General features: G+C 41.8%; 1 protein-coding gene across 3 annotated transcripts in view; it reads left to right on the top strand.

The window, feature by feature from the left end:
- The window catches only part of LLGL1 (LLGL scribble cell polarity complex component 1), a 100,411-nt gene that overhangs the window by 39,546 nt on the left and 45,137 nt on the right, over positions 1–15,728 (top strand). For 2 of the 3 annotated variants that reach the window (XR_012487589.1, XM_074297492.1), the window contains exons 3-7: positions 4,387–4,468; positions 4,670–4,800; positions 10,738–10,896; positions 14,026–14,188; positions 14,741–14,876. Coding sequence is in view for 2 of the 3 variants with exons in the window: in XM_074297492.1 (XP_074153593.1) it covers positions 4,387–4,468; positions 4,670–4,800; positions 10,738–10,896; positions 14,026–14,188; positions 14,741–14,876 (671 nt within the window). In the remaining variant the exon portion in view is untranslated. The remainder of the gene's footprint in view (positions 1–4,386; positions 4,469–4,669; positions 4,801–10,737; positions 10,897–14,025; positions 14,189–14,740; positions 14,877–15,728) is intronic. The other variant, XM_074297581.1, reaches the window with a different exon arrangement.

Genomic DNA, 15,728 nt, shown 5'->3' with positions numbered 1-15,728 from the left:
TTGGAGGAATATGTTTTTTTTTTTCTTTTAATAGTATTTTTCCAAATACATGTAGTTCTTTTGACAGCAGTTTGCAAACGTCCCACAAAATCTGCAAAAGGTTCATTGGGACCTTGCTGTATTTTAGTGAAAGCCTCTCCCCGATCTTTCTGTCCAGGGAGGACAATTTCAATGTAATTGAATGTAAACATTATTTTCATCATTCACCTCTGCAAAACCTTATGTTCCAAATTTTTCTCTCTCCTTCCCCAATACACAAGCACTCCAATATAGATTAAACATGTATAGTTCTTCTAAACATTTTTCCATATTCATCATGCTGCGCAGGAAACATCAGATCAATAGAGAAAAGCCCATGAGAAAGAAAAAAACAAAAACAAAAACAAGCAAACAACAAACCTAAAAAGGTGAAAATACTCTCCTTTGAACCACATTCAGTCTCCTTAGTTCTCTCTCTGGATGTGGAAGGCATTTTCCATTTTCCGTCCCAAATCTATTGTAATTACCTTAAATCACTACATTGTTGAGAAAGCGAAAGATCCACCTCAATTGATCATCACACAATCTTGTTGTTACTATGTACAATGTTCTCTTAGTTCTGCTCACTTCATTCAGTATTAATTCATGTTAGATTTTCCAAGCTTTTCTGAAGTTAGCCTGCTCATCATTTCTTATAGAACAATAATATTCCATTACTGCTCTGAGAAATATTAAATAGCTCATCCTTCTTGGTGATGGTGCAACTCAGAGTCACAAAACCTGAGTTCAAATTCCAGTTCTGTTGTTTAAGTCACTCTATGGACCTCAGTTTCTTCATCTGTAAAATGGGATTGGTAGTCTAGGTGGATCTCCAAGGTCTTCTTTCCAGTTCTAGATCAATGATTTTATAACCTCTACCCCATGTTACCTGGTAAATTAGGGATGTTTTCAAATGGTAGGTTGCACTGAGTGGATACTTAATGTTTGAATCCAACATCCTAGTTTCCCTTTGGATAGGGCTATCTGTATCACTGAAGAATTGCCTTTCATGGGAGATGATCTTAATTACACTTCTTGATCTCTCTGCAGTTCACAAGTACTTTCACATTCACAACCAAAGGATTGAATCTTAAAGCAACCCTGGAAGGGAGACAACAAATAGGTTTTCATTTCTATTTGGGATGTGTCCAGACTCCTCCCTCATCCGGGCTCCCCTGTGCTCCTCTGCCTCCTTGATGTAATGCTTTGAGTCAAGAAATACAACTTAAAACCTAGAATAAATGGACATGTGAGAATGGGTTAACAATATGTATGAGTTAATTCTAGATAGGAATTCAATACTGACAAAAGTGAAGGGAATTTTGTTTTGCTAGACAGAATGAAGGGGAACAAAATTTTATTTAGGGAAATGGCAATACTGTTCCTGGTAAAAAAGCCATTTTGAGTTAGAGGTTGAGGGAAAAGAGGGGAGAGGATGGGTCACTTAGCAAGTCAGCAAGCATTTGTTAAACTATTATGTACTAAGCACCGAGAACACAAAAGAAAAAATGGTGACTGCCCTCAAGAAGCTTATACCCTAACATAGGAGCAGTTATTTAGCCCAAGATCAGAGGAGGGACCCGAAAGGAGAGGAGGGATCTGCGGGCATCTTTCCTTCCTAACAACTGGGACACCTCCACAGGACAGATTGTACCAGGTAGCTTAGCCTGCCCTCCTATGCTTGAGACCATCCATCTGTCAGTTAACAAATGTTCACTGTTCATATCAATTGTTCACACCATACTGTGGAGGATCTTGACACTAACACGATTTGGTCCCTGCCCTCAAGAAACAGTCATGAAGGAGCTGGAGAAAATGTAAAAGAAAGTAACAACTTATTAGAACACTGAATTTGTAGGTCAGTACCCTTAAGTTTGAATCCTAGCTCAAGTATTTACAAGTTGTGTTAGTCAATAAATTATTTGCAAATAATTTATGTTTATTTATATAAATAACATGTAATTTATTATTACAAATTAATATAAATTATTCATAAATTAGTTAAAAGCTTTTAAGGAGCTCACAGTCTAATGGGGGAGACAGCATATAAACAACTACATACAAATAAGCTATAGACAGGATACATTTAGACATAATTGTCAGAGGGCAAATTATTTAACTTCTCAGAGCCTGAACTCTTATCTGTAGTGGGGGGAGTAGAGAGATGGGGAAATCCAAATTTATTATTTCATTTAGAGGACTCAGTGTGGAAATTCAAGTAATACAGACTGGCCTCTTGTATGCAATTCATAATCAGAGAGTTGCCTGGCATTTACCAAGTTTTTTCTGCTACTAACTCAGTGGATGACTGTGAACTCATCCACCCCAGATTTCCACTAATTTACTTTTAATCTAAGAGGTAAACAGATAATGTTAATTTTCTGACAGAGTTTGGTTGGGGCATGTGAAAGTAGAGGGAAAAGACAATATATTATCACAGGACACTGGTTCCTGACTTAGGGACAAAATCTAAATTGACTCTGAAGGACTCCAGAAGGATCTTCAAGATTCCTTGGGGGGAGCCCCCAGAGGAGCTGAGTTCATCCGTCTAGAACTCCTTCTGGATTCCATTCTGAGGAAGCAGAATTAAGACTGGCCAGGATGTCTTTTCCCCTTTGCAGTATCAGCTGAAAAGTTCCAGGAACCTCCAAAGTAGTTCTCACTACTCAAATTTGGCCATGTTAAGTGTGGGGCTGGGGACTTTTTCTTTTCAAGTTCTAGTGTTAGTAATATGAGAATGCCCCGCCAGCAGGTAGAACAGAACACATTTGGGTCAGAAGTTCTTTCACAATGAAATTTCTAGGTTTTATTATTACAGGGTACCTGGCCTTTGTTAATTCCTGAATTTCCTTCTATGGTCCTCAGTTTTTCTCTCTGTAAAATGAAGAAGCTGGAATAAATGACCTTCAAGCCTCCTTTCAGCTCAGAGAGTCTGGTTTTAGAATTCCCGGGATTCATAACAAGTCCTGAGGGAATTCAGAGAGAGGAGAGATCAGTCCCCTGAGATTCTGGAACAGCCAGGGAAATCTCCCTGGAAGAAGCAAGCCTAGAGATGGACCCTGAAAGCTATAGAGTGTTTGGGGGGGGGGGGTGAGTTATGGGAATGAAGACTGAGCCTGAGCTGATCTGAGTTGCTGTCTCTTCCAGGCTTCCAGCCAGCCTAGGTGCCCAATGCTGGCTCGGACATTAAGGATTTCTCTCATGTTCCAATTCCCCAGTCCCCAGTCCTTCTCTGAAACACACACACACACACACACACACACACACACACACACACACACAGCACAAGAGCCTGCTGGCTCCTTCTAATGTTAACCAGTTTCTTCCCCTGATCCTCATTTCCAGTCCAAAGTAGGACTGATTAAAGAATAATCATTTTGCAGCTGATGGAAATTTCCCTCCCTGAGCTTTGCATTCTTTTCTATGGATATAGAAATGGGAACAGGGCATGATACAGAACTACTGCCAGAGAGGGCATCCAAAGCTGCTTAGTGCAAGGATTTTCTAGCTCCAGAAGAGGTGAGGGATGGGGAGCTGGGGTGCAGAATTGAAGTGAATTCTAGGCTCTGGTGTGATAGAGACTTGGATGAGGGATAGAGAGAGAAAGGCTCCAGTCCCCTGCCACTGGCCAGTAACATGAACTTGGGCCAGCAATTGAGAGCTGAGGATTCTGGCTTTCTTCCCAATTCTGGAAGAGAGCTGAGTGCTATCAACGTGGACATAACAATTATCATTCCTTCTCCTGAAACCTGGGTTTGGGGGTGCACAGTGTGTAGAGTAGTCCTTTGGAGAAAGAAGAGTAGACTCAAATTTAGGTCTTATAGATCTAGCTGCCATATGTATCCCATTCCCTAGCCACTGACCCTCAGGGAGTCTGTTGTGTGCTCCTTCTCAATTTCCAGTTTTAGGAGGGCTGGGTGCAGATAATGAGGTATAAAATGCAGTTCCTGTCCCAGAGATGACTGGTTTTGTTGGGGAGATGAGACTAGTATAAAAGGAGAGAGGACAATAATGTGAGATCACCTATGTAAGGCATATCATATATAGGAGAAATTGTTAGGAGAGCTGGATAAGAACCAGAATAGCTGGGCCTAGAGACAACATCAGCTGGACCCAGAAACCTGAGCAGTATTCCTGGACAATGTTTGGCACTTCATGGTTGCAAACTTGGAAGGAAAGGACGTGGACTTGGAGCTCAAGAAAGGAGACTTCTTGGGTTTTTCCTATTTGTAAAATGGGTTTCCATAGATTCCCTTCCAAAAACTCGATGCTTTAGACATTTTTCTATGTAGTACTTGGTAAAAGATAAGTATCAATCAAATCCTTCCTTGCCTGCTGTTACTTTGTCCTTGACCCTGCCCTCTGAAGATATGGGGCCCCTGGCGTGGAGTTCACGGGTTTACATAAGGAGACGGCTACAGTCACACAGATGCACTTTTTACCTGGCCAGGTAAGCCTTATTCCCCATCTCTCTTTTTCCTTTGCTCTTCTTGGCTATTCCATCATAGCCCTGAACCTGGGAACCCTTTCCTGGAGATAGATGGGCTCAGTGATGGGAATATTTGCCCCTTAGCTTCCTCTAAGTAACCCCCTGTCCCCCAATTAAGACTTGTTGTGCAAGCCCTGAAAGTTCTCCCTTCTATCTTCCTAGGGCCAACTCCTCACCTTACTAGATGACAACACCCTCCACCTTTGGGGGATCTTTCAGAAGAATGGCTACTCCCACTTGGAGGAGACCCACAGCTTCCTCCTGCCGGGCCGCCCAGGGTTTGACAGTGCTAAGTACTCAATGCAACACCCCCCCCCCCCCCGCCTCTCTCTCTCTCACACTTGTTTGGGGCTTTCTGGAATAGATTATAGATGGCCTTTGGGAAATATGTTCAGTGTAGCATCAAACATTAGAAAGACCAGAGCAAGGAGTGAGCATGGGTAACCAGGCCAGTGTAAATAAAGCTAGCCAGATGCCCCTACTCTGGTGGGATTTCAGAGGTGTTTTTTTTTTTTTTTTAAAGCAGCAAAAAAGGCATGGGGTCTGAAACTTCTCAACAGAGATTTCTCCTAAAACCCTCTTTCCTTATCTCCAAAACACAGGACTTGCCCAAGGAATGAGAAACAAATGCTTTTCCTTCTGGCCTTGTAGCCTTTGGGACCAGTTCTTTTGATAGAATCTTAAGTTAGATATTTTCTCCCAGCTTCAGGGCCATGGAACAAATATGGTACCCTCATTTTAGATCAAAAGCTGGCCTTAGCCTTGTTGGGGCACCCTGGAGACTCATGGGGAGGGGCCCCTTTCTCTGTTCTCTGACTCATGCTGTCCCCCAGGATTTTTCTGTATAGTTTGTCCCTAAAGCCCCTAATCCTCGAAGTTCCAGTCTTTCCTGAGATGAGCTACTTCTATGGGTTTGATTGGGCATCAGGGTCAGAACAGGAACAACATTTCTTTCAGGGTTATGTTAAAATAATAGGTTTTTTTTGTCCTTTGGGATTGGAGATGTTCAGAATTTTCCACAACCCCTGCTTTTTCTCTGTGTTCAAGTTCAAATTCTGTGTCCTCTGCCCATTTTCCAACACAGTCTGCTCCCAGCTGCCCCTCTTATCCTGAAGTCTTAGCCCAAGGGTAACCTTTCTCCCCCAAGTTATGGCTCCTGTGGGGGCTGGTGCTAGCCTGGTTGCCTGGGAAACAGCTTCCCTGTGCAAGATGAGCAGCCTGCTCGTGGGTAGCCGCTGTCTCGCCTCCACCAACATCTCAGTTTGCTTTTTTTGTGTAAGTGTGTAAAATGGGGCAAGGTGGAGAGAGAGCAGTGGGTGGTATGATTGGCAGGTGGAGGGGGGTACTGTTGATACTGTGAGTTCCCTGTCTGATCCACCCAGCTGGGCAGCCTGCAGGGACAGCTCACCCAGAATGCTCCAGGCAGGGGAGATTCTGGAGTTTCTAGTCCCTCATAGTCTGACTCCCATACTTACTCTGGCTTCTAAACTTCAGGAGGAAAACCCCTTCTGTCTTATGGCAGGGAAGATTTCCCTAATCTTGCCCTGGCTTGATTACACAGTGGTAGAAAAGGTTGGGATGGAGGGTTTTGATGAACTTTTAGATCCCAAACTGCTAAGTAATTTCGAACAAGGGGGTCATAGTCCCCTTGTCTGGACTTTGGCTGCTAGAGAACCCTCATTCAGTCAGGAAAGTAGCTTGAGAACCAAGGAGAGAGAAAAAAGTTAGGGAGGAGTTTATCATTCTGCTTTTCAGAAGGCCCTGGGGTTCTAGGACACCCCATTGCCTCTCTTGGAGTCCTACAGTTTTTGCTTTAAAATTCCTACATAATGCTGTGTCCTCCCTAAGAGAGAGGAAATGGACTAAAGATGTAGAATGAGATAAAAGCTTTCGGATATGGCCAGGGTAGGATTTTATTTCGCTTCATTATGCATATTTGTTACAAGGATTTTGCTTTTCTCTTAGTGGGGGGAGGGGGAGGAACATGAAAGAGAAAAAATAAATGCTTGTTAACTGAAAAAAAAATTTTAATTTGAAATAACAAAAAAATTAAGTTCCTGGCTAAATCTGAATAGAAAATGAGACTATTTCTGATTGATGAGAGGAGCATCCAGGCTAATAATAGAGATCAACCTTTCTTGTCAGAAGATTTGTTCCAGTGCCTTGTTCCCTGCTTCCTAACTTTGGCCACTGAAGGCCCAGGGATGAAGAAAAGGAAGGGACTGTAGGTAGTATATCATAGATCATAGAAACAGGAGGGAAAGGGGAAAAGATGGTATGGGACCTAGACACAAGTGTGACAGGGGTCTGGTGAAGGGAAATGGCTTTGCTTTAGGGCATCCTAAAAGGGCCATTAGCTGCTTGCTGTCCTTCCTTCCTCTGGTGGTGGGAACCAACAGTATTCAAGCAGGCTCAAGAAAGTTGGTTTAGATGAGGGGCTAAGGCTTTGTATCTGCACTAATTACCTGGATCTGAGCTTTAGAATAAAGATGTGTCCGTGAGGGTGGGAATGGGGGGAGTGCCCTCATTTTGAGTTCCAACACAAGGTAGTCTGTTAGCTCCATTAAGTTTATAACTACCACCAATACCATTCCCCCCCCCCCCCCAAATCATTTCTAGTAACACAGAGCTTTCTAAAACTAGGCAAGACCCACTGTCCACTCAGCCCAGGGTTGGATGCCCACAGAGGCTGTGGGGGGATGAGCTATGAATGGAGAGTTTCAAGTGTCCTCCTTAACCTTAGTTTCAAAGGTCTGGTATATGTCAGCTTTCCTCAGTAACCTTGCCTAGCTCTGGAATTTGTCAGCGAGTCCAAAGCCTTTCTGAATACATTCTCATTTCCTGCCTCTCATCTCTTGGTGGGGGGATAAAATCGCTAAGCCAGCTGCATGGAACAGTCATTCCAAAGCATTTATTGCCCCCTGGCCTGTAGTCATTCAGCAGATATTCATCTGTTGTCTTTAGGACTTTCTTGTCTTTTTCCCCCAATTCATTAATGTTTTCTGAGAAAATATCTTGACACGTGAAACAGCCCCATAGGTACAGTGTATTAAGTGAGTGACTGGTTGAATGATATTGTAGTAAGGTGCCTTTGACATTAAAAAAAAAAATTATGAGAAACATTGGGAATATACAAATGGATAACACACAGTCCCTGCCCTCAAAGAGCACAGATTCTAGTAGAATATATGGGACAAATGTCTAAAGCAAAAGCCAGCAGTCCAGGGCAGTAGAATTAAATGCCAAAATTATGTCAAATGTTAGATGATAAATTTTCCACATCAGTGAAGACCAAGATGTTCAGGGAAGGCTTCCCAGAGGGGATGGGATGTTTGCTGGGACTTTGAAGAATAACTAGAATTTGGATTGACAGTAAAAAGGATAAAATGGACATTCAAGTAGGGAGGAGAGTAACTGTGAATAAAGGCAAAATAATAATGAATATGGTGTGTGTGTGAGACAGACAGACAGACAGACAGAAAAAATAACAGAACAGAGAAGACAGTGGGAAATACTCTGGATAGTCAAGCAGATATCAGGGATAAAAGAATGAAGCAATCCCCACTGAGCTTATATTATTCTAATGGAGAAGACAACATATAAAAACATATTTTCACACAGATGTATGGCATAACTATAAAGTGAATAAATATAGAAAAGGGTGTGCCAGTAAATATTTAACAACTGGCCTTCCAAGGGAAAAAATGTGGGCACAACACACTTTTTAAGCTTATTGAGTATTATTAACACTTTTCTTAAGTCTAAAACAATCAACAAAACAAGAGCAAATTTATAGCATTTGCTTATTTCTAAGGTACAGTGCACACATGAGAATCCATTAAATCTGATTCCAGCATACCACTGTACATAAACCTATAGGATGACATTAGAATGACTGGGGAAAAAAGATCCGTTGAAGGTTAGAGTGATAGATATGTGGTTTGTAGACCCGCCTTCCATTCTCCACTTCCTTATCAGGATTCTGGAATTTGTCAAAGAGCTCTTCCCAGTGTCTAAGGATCTTGGAGGTCCTGGCAGCCCCTTCCCTGGGAGGAGTGGTGATGACTGTCCAAAGAATAATCTGGATTCTAGTTCCTACTAGTTCCATTACAAAAGCATACTATCTTTAATCCTAAATCAAGAAATGCAAATTCCTTACATCAGCCTTCCTGTGTGGATCTGAGACAGCTTTGACATACTCTTTCTTTAGTGTCAAAAGGATTTGTGTGGGTTCTTTCCATGAATGACAAATTTTGTAAGTCAAAAAGTTCCCCCTCTCAAATGATTTTTTATTTTTGAATGTTTCCTTCTCCCTGCCCCTACCTTTCCTAGGAAAGGGCTGCTACCCTCCCTCCTCTCCTCTCCTCCATCCTCCCACTTTCCACTAAGCTGTCTGGACCCTCTAAATGAATGATGACGCATGGGATTGGTATTACTCTTGCTGACCAGCTTCTGACTGTTCCTCCTCCGAGGGAAGGCAGATTCTCCTGCTGCTAGTAATGGAAGGGAGAGAGGAGCACTGAATGCCCTGTTCCATCTTGCTGGGGCTTTAGACTCAGCTAAAGAGCTAAGATACTCATCAGGGCCATGGAAGATACCTGGATTTTAGCCCTCTCTCCCAAGCAACTTTTGGATTCCATTTATTGTTTACTAATGAATGAAAGAGACCCCCCTCAGCATCAGCTCTGGGAGATGACATTCTCTTTGACTGTCCACTCTGTAAAAATCATGATGTAGAAATGAGAATTTCGGTACAGTTCATAGAGAAGTCTTTAGGATTAGCTGAGCCAAGGAGAAAATTCTTGTGGGAAGTGGGAAGGAGAGGTTCTGATGGCTGTGGCCCCTCACAGTGGTTGAGTCTCACTGGGCAGACATGTTTGCTGGCTCCTCCTCCTTTGCTTCTGTCTCCACGGACTCTCCTTTTGTCTTCAAGCTCCCTGGCTAGCCTCTGTGAAATGGATGAGCCTGAGAAAACAAGGCAGAAAGAGTCAGTCATGAATGGAAATGTGATTTTTTTTTCCTCCCTGCTCTCAAAGGAGCTCTAAAAAGAGGTACCATAGTACAGGGGAAAGAAACTGTATTTGATTTGAGAAGCTCTGGGTTCAAATCACATTAGCCTCTGCATAACCTTGAACCAACGTTAATAGAGTGCTTTCAAATTTTTGAAGGCATTGCATAGTTAGTTAATTCATTTGTTCCTCATCCTGTAAATAAGATGCCACTTAATTTCTCTGTGCCTCAATTTCAACAGCAAAATGCACATGATACTATTTTCCATTCTCCCAATATGGCATCCCTCCTGTGAAGAAAAATATATTTTATTAACTTAAAAGCCTTCAAAAATATGAGTTGTTATTACCTCAAAATATTTTTATCTTTGTCATTGGCTAAAGACATCACAGGAACATCAGCTCCAAGGACCGCTCTGGCCCAGGACTATCCTAATCATCCATTATCTATAGATGCTCAAGTTCTGCCATCCTGTCTTGTGTGACCCAGAAGAGACTTTGCCTTTTCCTATTCTTTCTTCCTTAATTCCTTCTGTATCCCAGGAGCATAGATTTAGAACTTGAAAGGCCCTTTAAAGCCCGCCAACCCAATTCCCTTATTTACAGCTAAGGAAACAGGCTCAGAGAGGTTATAAGTGACTTGCTCAGGATCGCAAAACCAGAGTTTGAACCGGTTTTTTTTACTCCAAATCCAGCCCTTTTCTCCTTGCCAACTTCTTCCTTTGATTGGGCCAAAGGAGGAGGGACTGGGGAGCCTGTTCCCTCAGAGACTATTTTTATACAACTATACACAGATCTTAATGACTAATTGCAATGAGTAATTTCAGGTGATAATTATGTACCTCAGAGTTGCTCTCTCCTCCCCATAATTCCTCTTACCCTTACAAATTCTAACACAGTAATTAGCAACTAGCCAGCCCTTTCAAGTCACAGAGTACTGCCTGATGGTTAGATAAAAATAAAATAATAATAATAATAATAATAATGAGGTCTGACTCTTCTCTGAACCTTTTCCTAGTAATACACCACAGGGCAAAATCTTAAGTGGCAAGTTTTTGCCCTGGGGTGGAACAAGGGTTTCTGGGCTGGGCTTGGAGCTGCTGGCTGAGCTTGAATGCTTGGGGGCCTTTCTGGCTTCTCTGGACTGATAGGCCTTTCCTAGCCTTCCTCCAACAATGATCTGGCTGCTCACCTGCCTTTCTCCTTCACTTCTCTGGACAGCTCCCCTCCCAGCATCACTCGAGTGACCGTGATCTTGCTGAAGTCATCCTGCAATGTGGCCTGCTTGGGGACCGAAGGAGGCGGTGTCTACTTCCTGAATCCCACCAGCCTTACCTTGCTCGATGACCAGACCCTCTACCAGGATGAGGTCCTACAGAGGTGAGGAGCTGCTTGGACTCAACGGAGGATTGAGAGGAGAAAGACCCCATCATTTGTGCTTATTATGTCACACACAAACTGTCCCTTGAGCTGAGAGGAAAAAGAGTATTTTAATTCAAATTTAATTTGAAAAGATATTTAATCATAGAGTGCTGGCCCTGAAGTCAGGAGGACCTGAGTTAATACCATGTTCTAGCTGTGTGACCCTGGGCAAGTCACTTAACCCCAATTGCCTCAATCAAAAAAAAAAAAAAGATATTTAATCTGCAATGACCGGAGAAGGGGCAGGGGTAGCGTTAAAACTTTGGTAGCTTAAGTTCCTCATTGCTGTTATTGAAGGCTCACCAGGGCAAACCCTTAGAGCTGGTATAATTCTAAATGGGACTTCAGGATGGACTATGGATTTTTATAAAATAGGCAATTAATATATTCAGGACATAAACTAAAGAAAAGATATTATGATATTATTCTACAAAATGATATTATTCAACAAAAGGAGGGAAGGAATGCAATAAAAGATACTTTTTAAAAATTAAAGCTTTTTATTTTTCAAAACATATGCATTAACATTATAGAACCTTGTGTTCCAATATTCTCCTGCCTTTGCTCATCCCCTCCTCTGATGGCAAGTAGTCCAATATATAATTATCTTGCTGCACAAGAAAAATCAAATCAAACCAGAAAAAAATAAAATAAAATGCAAGCAAACAACAACAAAACAACAACAAAAAGAATAAAAATGCTATGTTGTGAACCATATTCAGTTCCCACAGCAAAGGATACTTTTTAATGTGGCTTTATAAATTAATAGAAGTACTGTGCACGTGGCTAGAGAAGACTTGAGTTCAATTCTGTCTCTGACATCATGTACCTTGAGCTAGTCAATTAACCTCTGTGTACTTTGGCCAGTTCCTTGGGACTTACCTTTTCATCCCAGATGGGTTGCTGTATGAATCAAGGAAGGGAGTTTCCTATACTGACAGATTCACACATATTTTGTGTTTTTAAGTGCACATATTTTTTAAAAATAAATTTTTAGTATTTCACCTTTATTTCCCAGTGTATCCTCCTCCATCTTTTCCCAGAGAGTTATCTTTTGGAATAAATCAAAAAGAGGAAGAGAAAAAAAATAGTTCAAACCAATACATCAAAACAAGTCTGATATTATTTGGATGTTCCACACTCTTAGTCCCCTACTTCTGCAAAGGAGGGAGAGAGTTGTTTTCTCATATCTCTTCTTCAAAGCCAAGCTTATCATTATAATTCCACATTCGTCAATTTTATTTGTTTTGTTTTCATTTATGCTGTCATTGCCTGTAGGTTTCCTTGTTCTGCTTGCTCCACTTTGCATGTGTCCATGTGAATCTCCCCACACTTTTATGTAACATTCCATTGCATCCAGGTACCCCAAAATTATTTAGCTATTCCCTATCAGTGAGTAGTCCCTCTTTTCAGTTATTTTCAGTTCTTTGTTACTGCAAAGGATATTATTATGAATATTTTGGTTCATTTCATCAATCTTCTTGGGATATGTGCCTAGCATGGGAACTTCTACACCAGAGGATATGGACACTTTAGTCACTTTTTTCCTACCTGTTTCCCAGAATAATGGGACAAATTCACAGCTCTCTCTATCAAAACTTGAATGTAGTATACATATTTTTTTAATGCCAGAAAATCCCACTCTCCATGGAATGGATATATTTATTTATTTTGATTTGATTATTTTACTTGTCCTGTCATTTAATTCATTGGTTTAAGGAATTTGAGCTGAGAAAAGTTACTCAGCCACTATATATCTGACCTGATCTACAACTGTATAAATTTGTATGTGGTAGGAAGAGATCATATAATTTGCCAAGAGTCGCATAGCTCACATGTGTCAAGAAGCAGGACTTAAACTCATTTCTTCTTGCCTCTATTATTGCTTCTTTGGGGGGTATTTCTTTGAAGCAAAAGTGGATAATTTAGGCAGAAGTCTCCAGTGGATTGTGGTCTAAAAGGAACCGTCATCTCCAGATCTCACCAAGGGCCCACAGGTGCCCTGATCACCACATATCTTCCTCTCCACAGCCCCCCATTTATTTGTGTGGGAGGACAATTTTTCTGCCCCAGTTAGATGCCCCATTTGGGGGGCTGCTCTGGTTTGGGGCTTGAGTGGACAAAGAGCTCTCACGTTTCTAGCTCTGGAAGCGAAGAGACTTGTCTTGTGCTGATAGGAGCCCTGCTGTCGAGATAGCTGTATGGAGGTTAAGACCTTAATGAAAAGGCTTAGACCAAAGGCTGGTAATTCTCCTCCTGGCCCTGCTGCTAGTGTGTGACTTTGGGCCCATTTCAGCCTTGGGGGTCTATAGCCTTATTATCTGTTAGATAGATGTTATAACTCTTACTTTGTGCTCCTTGTTAGGAGTGTTTGAAGATCTAGTGAAGCAGCATGATGTTCTAGATGTAAAATCAGAGCAATTGCGGTTGAATTCCAGTTTTACTATTAACACTGCTGTTTCCATGTTGGGTAATTTTTTTCAATTGTACAAAGAGAACTGAATTTTCTTTAAATTTCCTTCTAGCTGTAGATTCTAGAAAATGATGGATAGAAATGTGTTTTGAAAGTATAAAAGTGTTTTTTAAACAGAAAGGAATAATGATCCTGATAATTATCAGTTTGGGGCTAAGCCAGAAGGATTTGGAGAATATCCCATCATCACGCCGCACATTCTTCTCAGTAGGCTGGCGTTATGTCCAAGAAGTCACCTAGGAGTCAGCCCTTGTCTGTTTCGGCAGATAAGATTTCTTTTATACCATTTCAGAGCTTCTCAAGGACAATAAGGGCAGCTAGGTGTGCAGTGGGTTTAGAATCAGGAAGATTTCTTTGCATGAGTTCAAATCTAACCTTAGACGCTTACTAGCTGTGTGACCTGGGCAAGTCACATAACCCTATTTGCCTCAGTTTACTCATTTACAAAATGGGCTGGAGCAGGAAATGGAAAATCACTTTAGTGCCCTTGCCAAGAAAACCCCTAAAGGGATCATGATTAAACCATTCAATAATGGGGAGTAGGAGTTTATTCCATGATCTTCCCTACAGGAAATCCTTTGTTCGTCTAACTAGATTATGTTTCTCTTTTTCAGTGTGCCAGATGATTATAGGTGTGGGAAGGCCCTCGGGCCAGTGGAATCCCTGCAGGAACATCCTCAGGACCCCTCCAAGATTCTCATTGGCTATAGCCGGGGCCTGGTCGTTATCTGGGATCAGAGCACAAGGCATATTGACCATCTTTTCTTGGGGAATCAGGTAGGCTGGGGGATACCTCTCAGTATCCATGGTACCGGTGGGATAGTCAGGGGCTGAGTGTAGTTTTGTGGAGGAGAAAGAAACAAGTGCAGAAAATAATGGGAAATTCTGAGTGATCCACGTCCTTAATCATAATAGTGAAAGCAGAGATGGGGAGAACAGTGTGGACTGGTGAAGGGGGAAGACATTACCCTGAGGCTAGTGTCTGAGTACCCTGTCTGGTTTTTCAAGCAGAAAATGACCCAGATCTCTTTATTGATTTGGGGTAATACTGTGTGCTCCCACTCTGCTGCTTACCAGCTAAATGACCACGGGCATATCATTTAACTGTTCTGGTCCATGGTCATCTCATCTGGAAAACAGAGACAGTGATAGCTTAACTTCCTAAAGGCAAGGGGCTGTCTGGAAGCACTTCTCCAGCTGCAGAATCTGTGACTGCAGCCAGCCCAGAGGGATTCTCTACCTCCTGTCAAATGTCATCCTGTTAAAGCATGCTGGCCCCCTGCTCCATTGGGCCCGAGCTGATGTGCTCTTCTCTCTCTCACACTGCAGCAGCTGGAGAGCCTTGCCTGGGAGCGCTGCGGCAGCATTCTGGTGAGCTCCCACAGCGATGGCAGCTACATGATCTGGTCAGTGAGCGACGACAGTGCTTGTACCCTTCAGCCCACCACCTCCACCGTCCCCTATGGTGAGCACACTGCAAATATGTACCCTCCCGTACCTTTTGGTCACCCCTGGAGGAGCCAGAGCTTGGGGATGTGGGCTCATCTGTGGCCGTTCTCTCTGCAGCTGGGTTGTGTAGGCTCTGACAACTTTGGTGATTATTTTATTTTATTTTTTGTAGGTTTTTATTTTTATTTATTTATTTATTTTTTGCTGAGGCAATTGGGGTTAAGTGAAAGCTAGGAAGTATCAAGTGTCTGAACTCAGGTCTTTCCACTGCGCCACCTAGCTGCCTCTCCTTTTTTTTTTTTTTTTTTTTTTAATTAACATTTTTTATTTACAAAACATATGGATGGATAATTTTTCAACGTTAATTCTTGCAAAACCTTGTGTTCCAAATTTTCCCTTCCTTCCTCCCACCCTCTTCCTAGATGTCAAGTAATCCGATATATGTTAAACATGATAGAAATATATGTTAAATCCAGTATATACATACATATTTATACAAGATAATTTTAACTTTTTATATCATGTTTACTCCTATCACTCTTCTCTAGCCAGTCATTTCCCTCTCTCTCTCATCCACCTCTCACTTTCTACCCTCCAACATGAAATAAATATATATTTGTTTGTTGTTTTTGGCAAGGCAATTGAGGTTAAGTGACTTACCCAGGATCACAGGTAGGAAGTGTCAAGTGTCTAAGGCTGGATTTGAACTCCTGACTCCAGCATTGGTACTTTATCCACTGCATCATCTAACTGCCCTTATATCAGGATAAATGGGAAATAATTAACAAAGAGACAGCATTAGAATTAAAAGAGGTTGGGAAAGGTTTCCTATAAAAGATGAGGTTTTAGTTTTAAATTATATCTCTAT

This window comes from Sminthopsis crassicaudata, chromosome 1 (assembly GCF_048593235.1).
Source record: "Sminthopsis crassicaudata isolate SCR6 chromosome 1, ASM4859323v1, whole genome shotgun sequence".
In the NCBI taxonomy this organism is placed as follows: Eukaryota; Metazoa; Chordata; class Mammalia; order Dasyuromorphia; family Dasyuridae; genus Sminthopsis; species Sminthopsis crassicaudata.
Note: the sequence above shows the minus strand (reverse complement) of the source record. Positions and strands in the feature narration are given on the sequence as shown.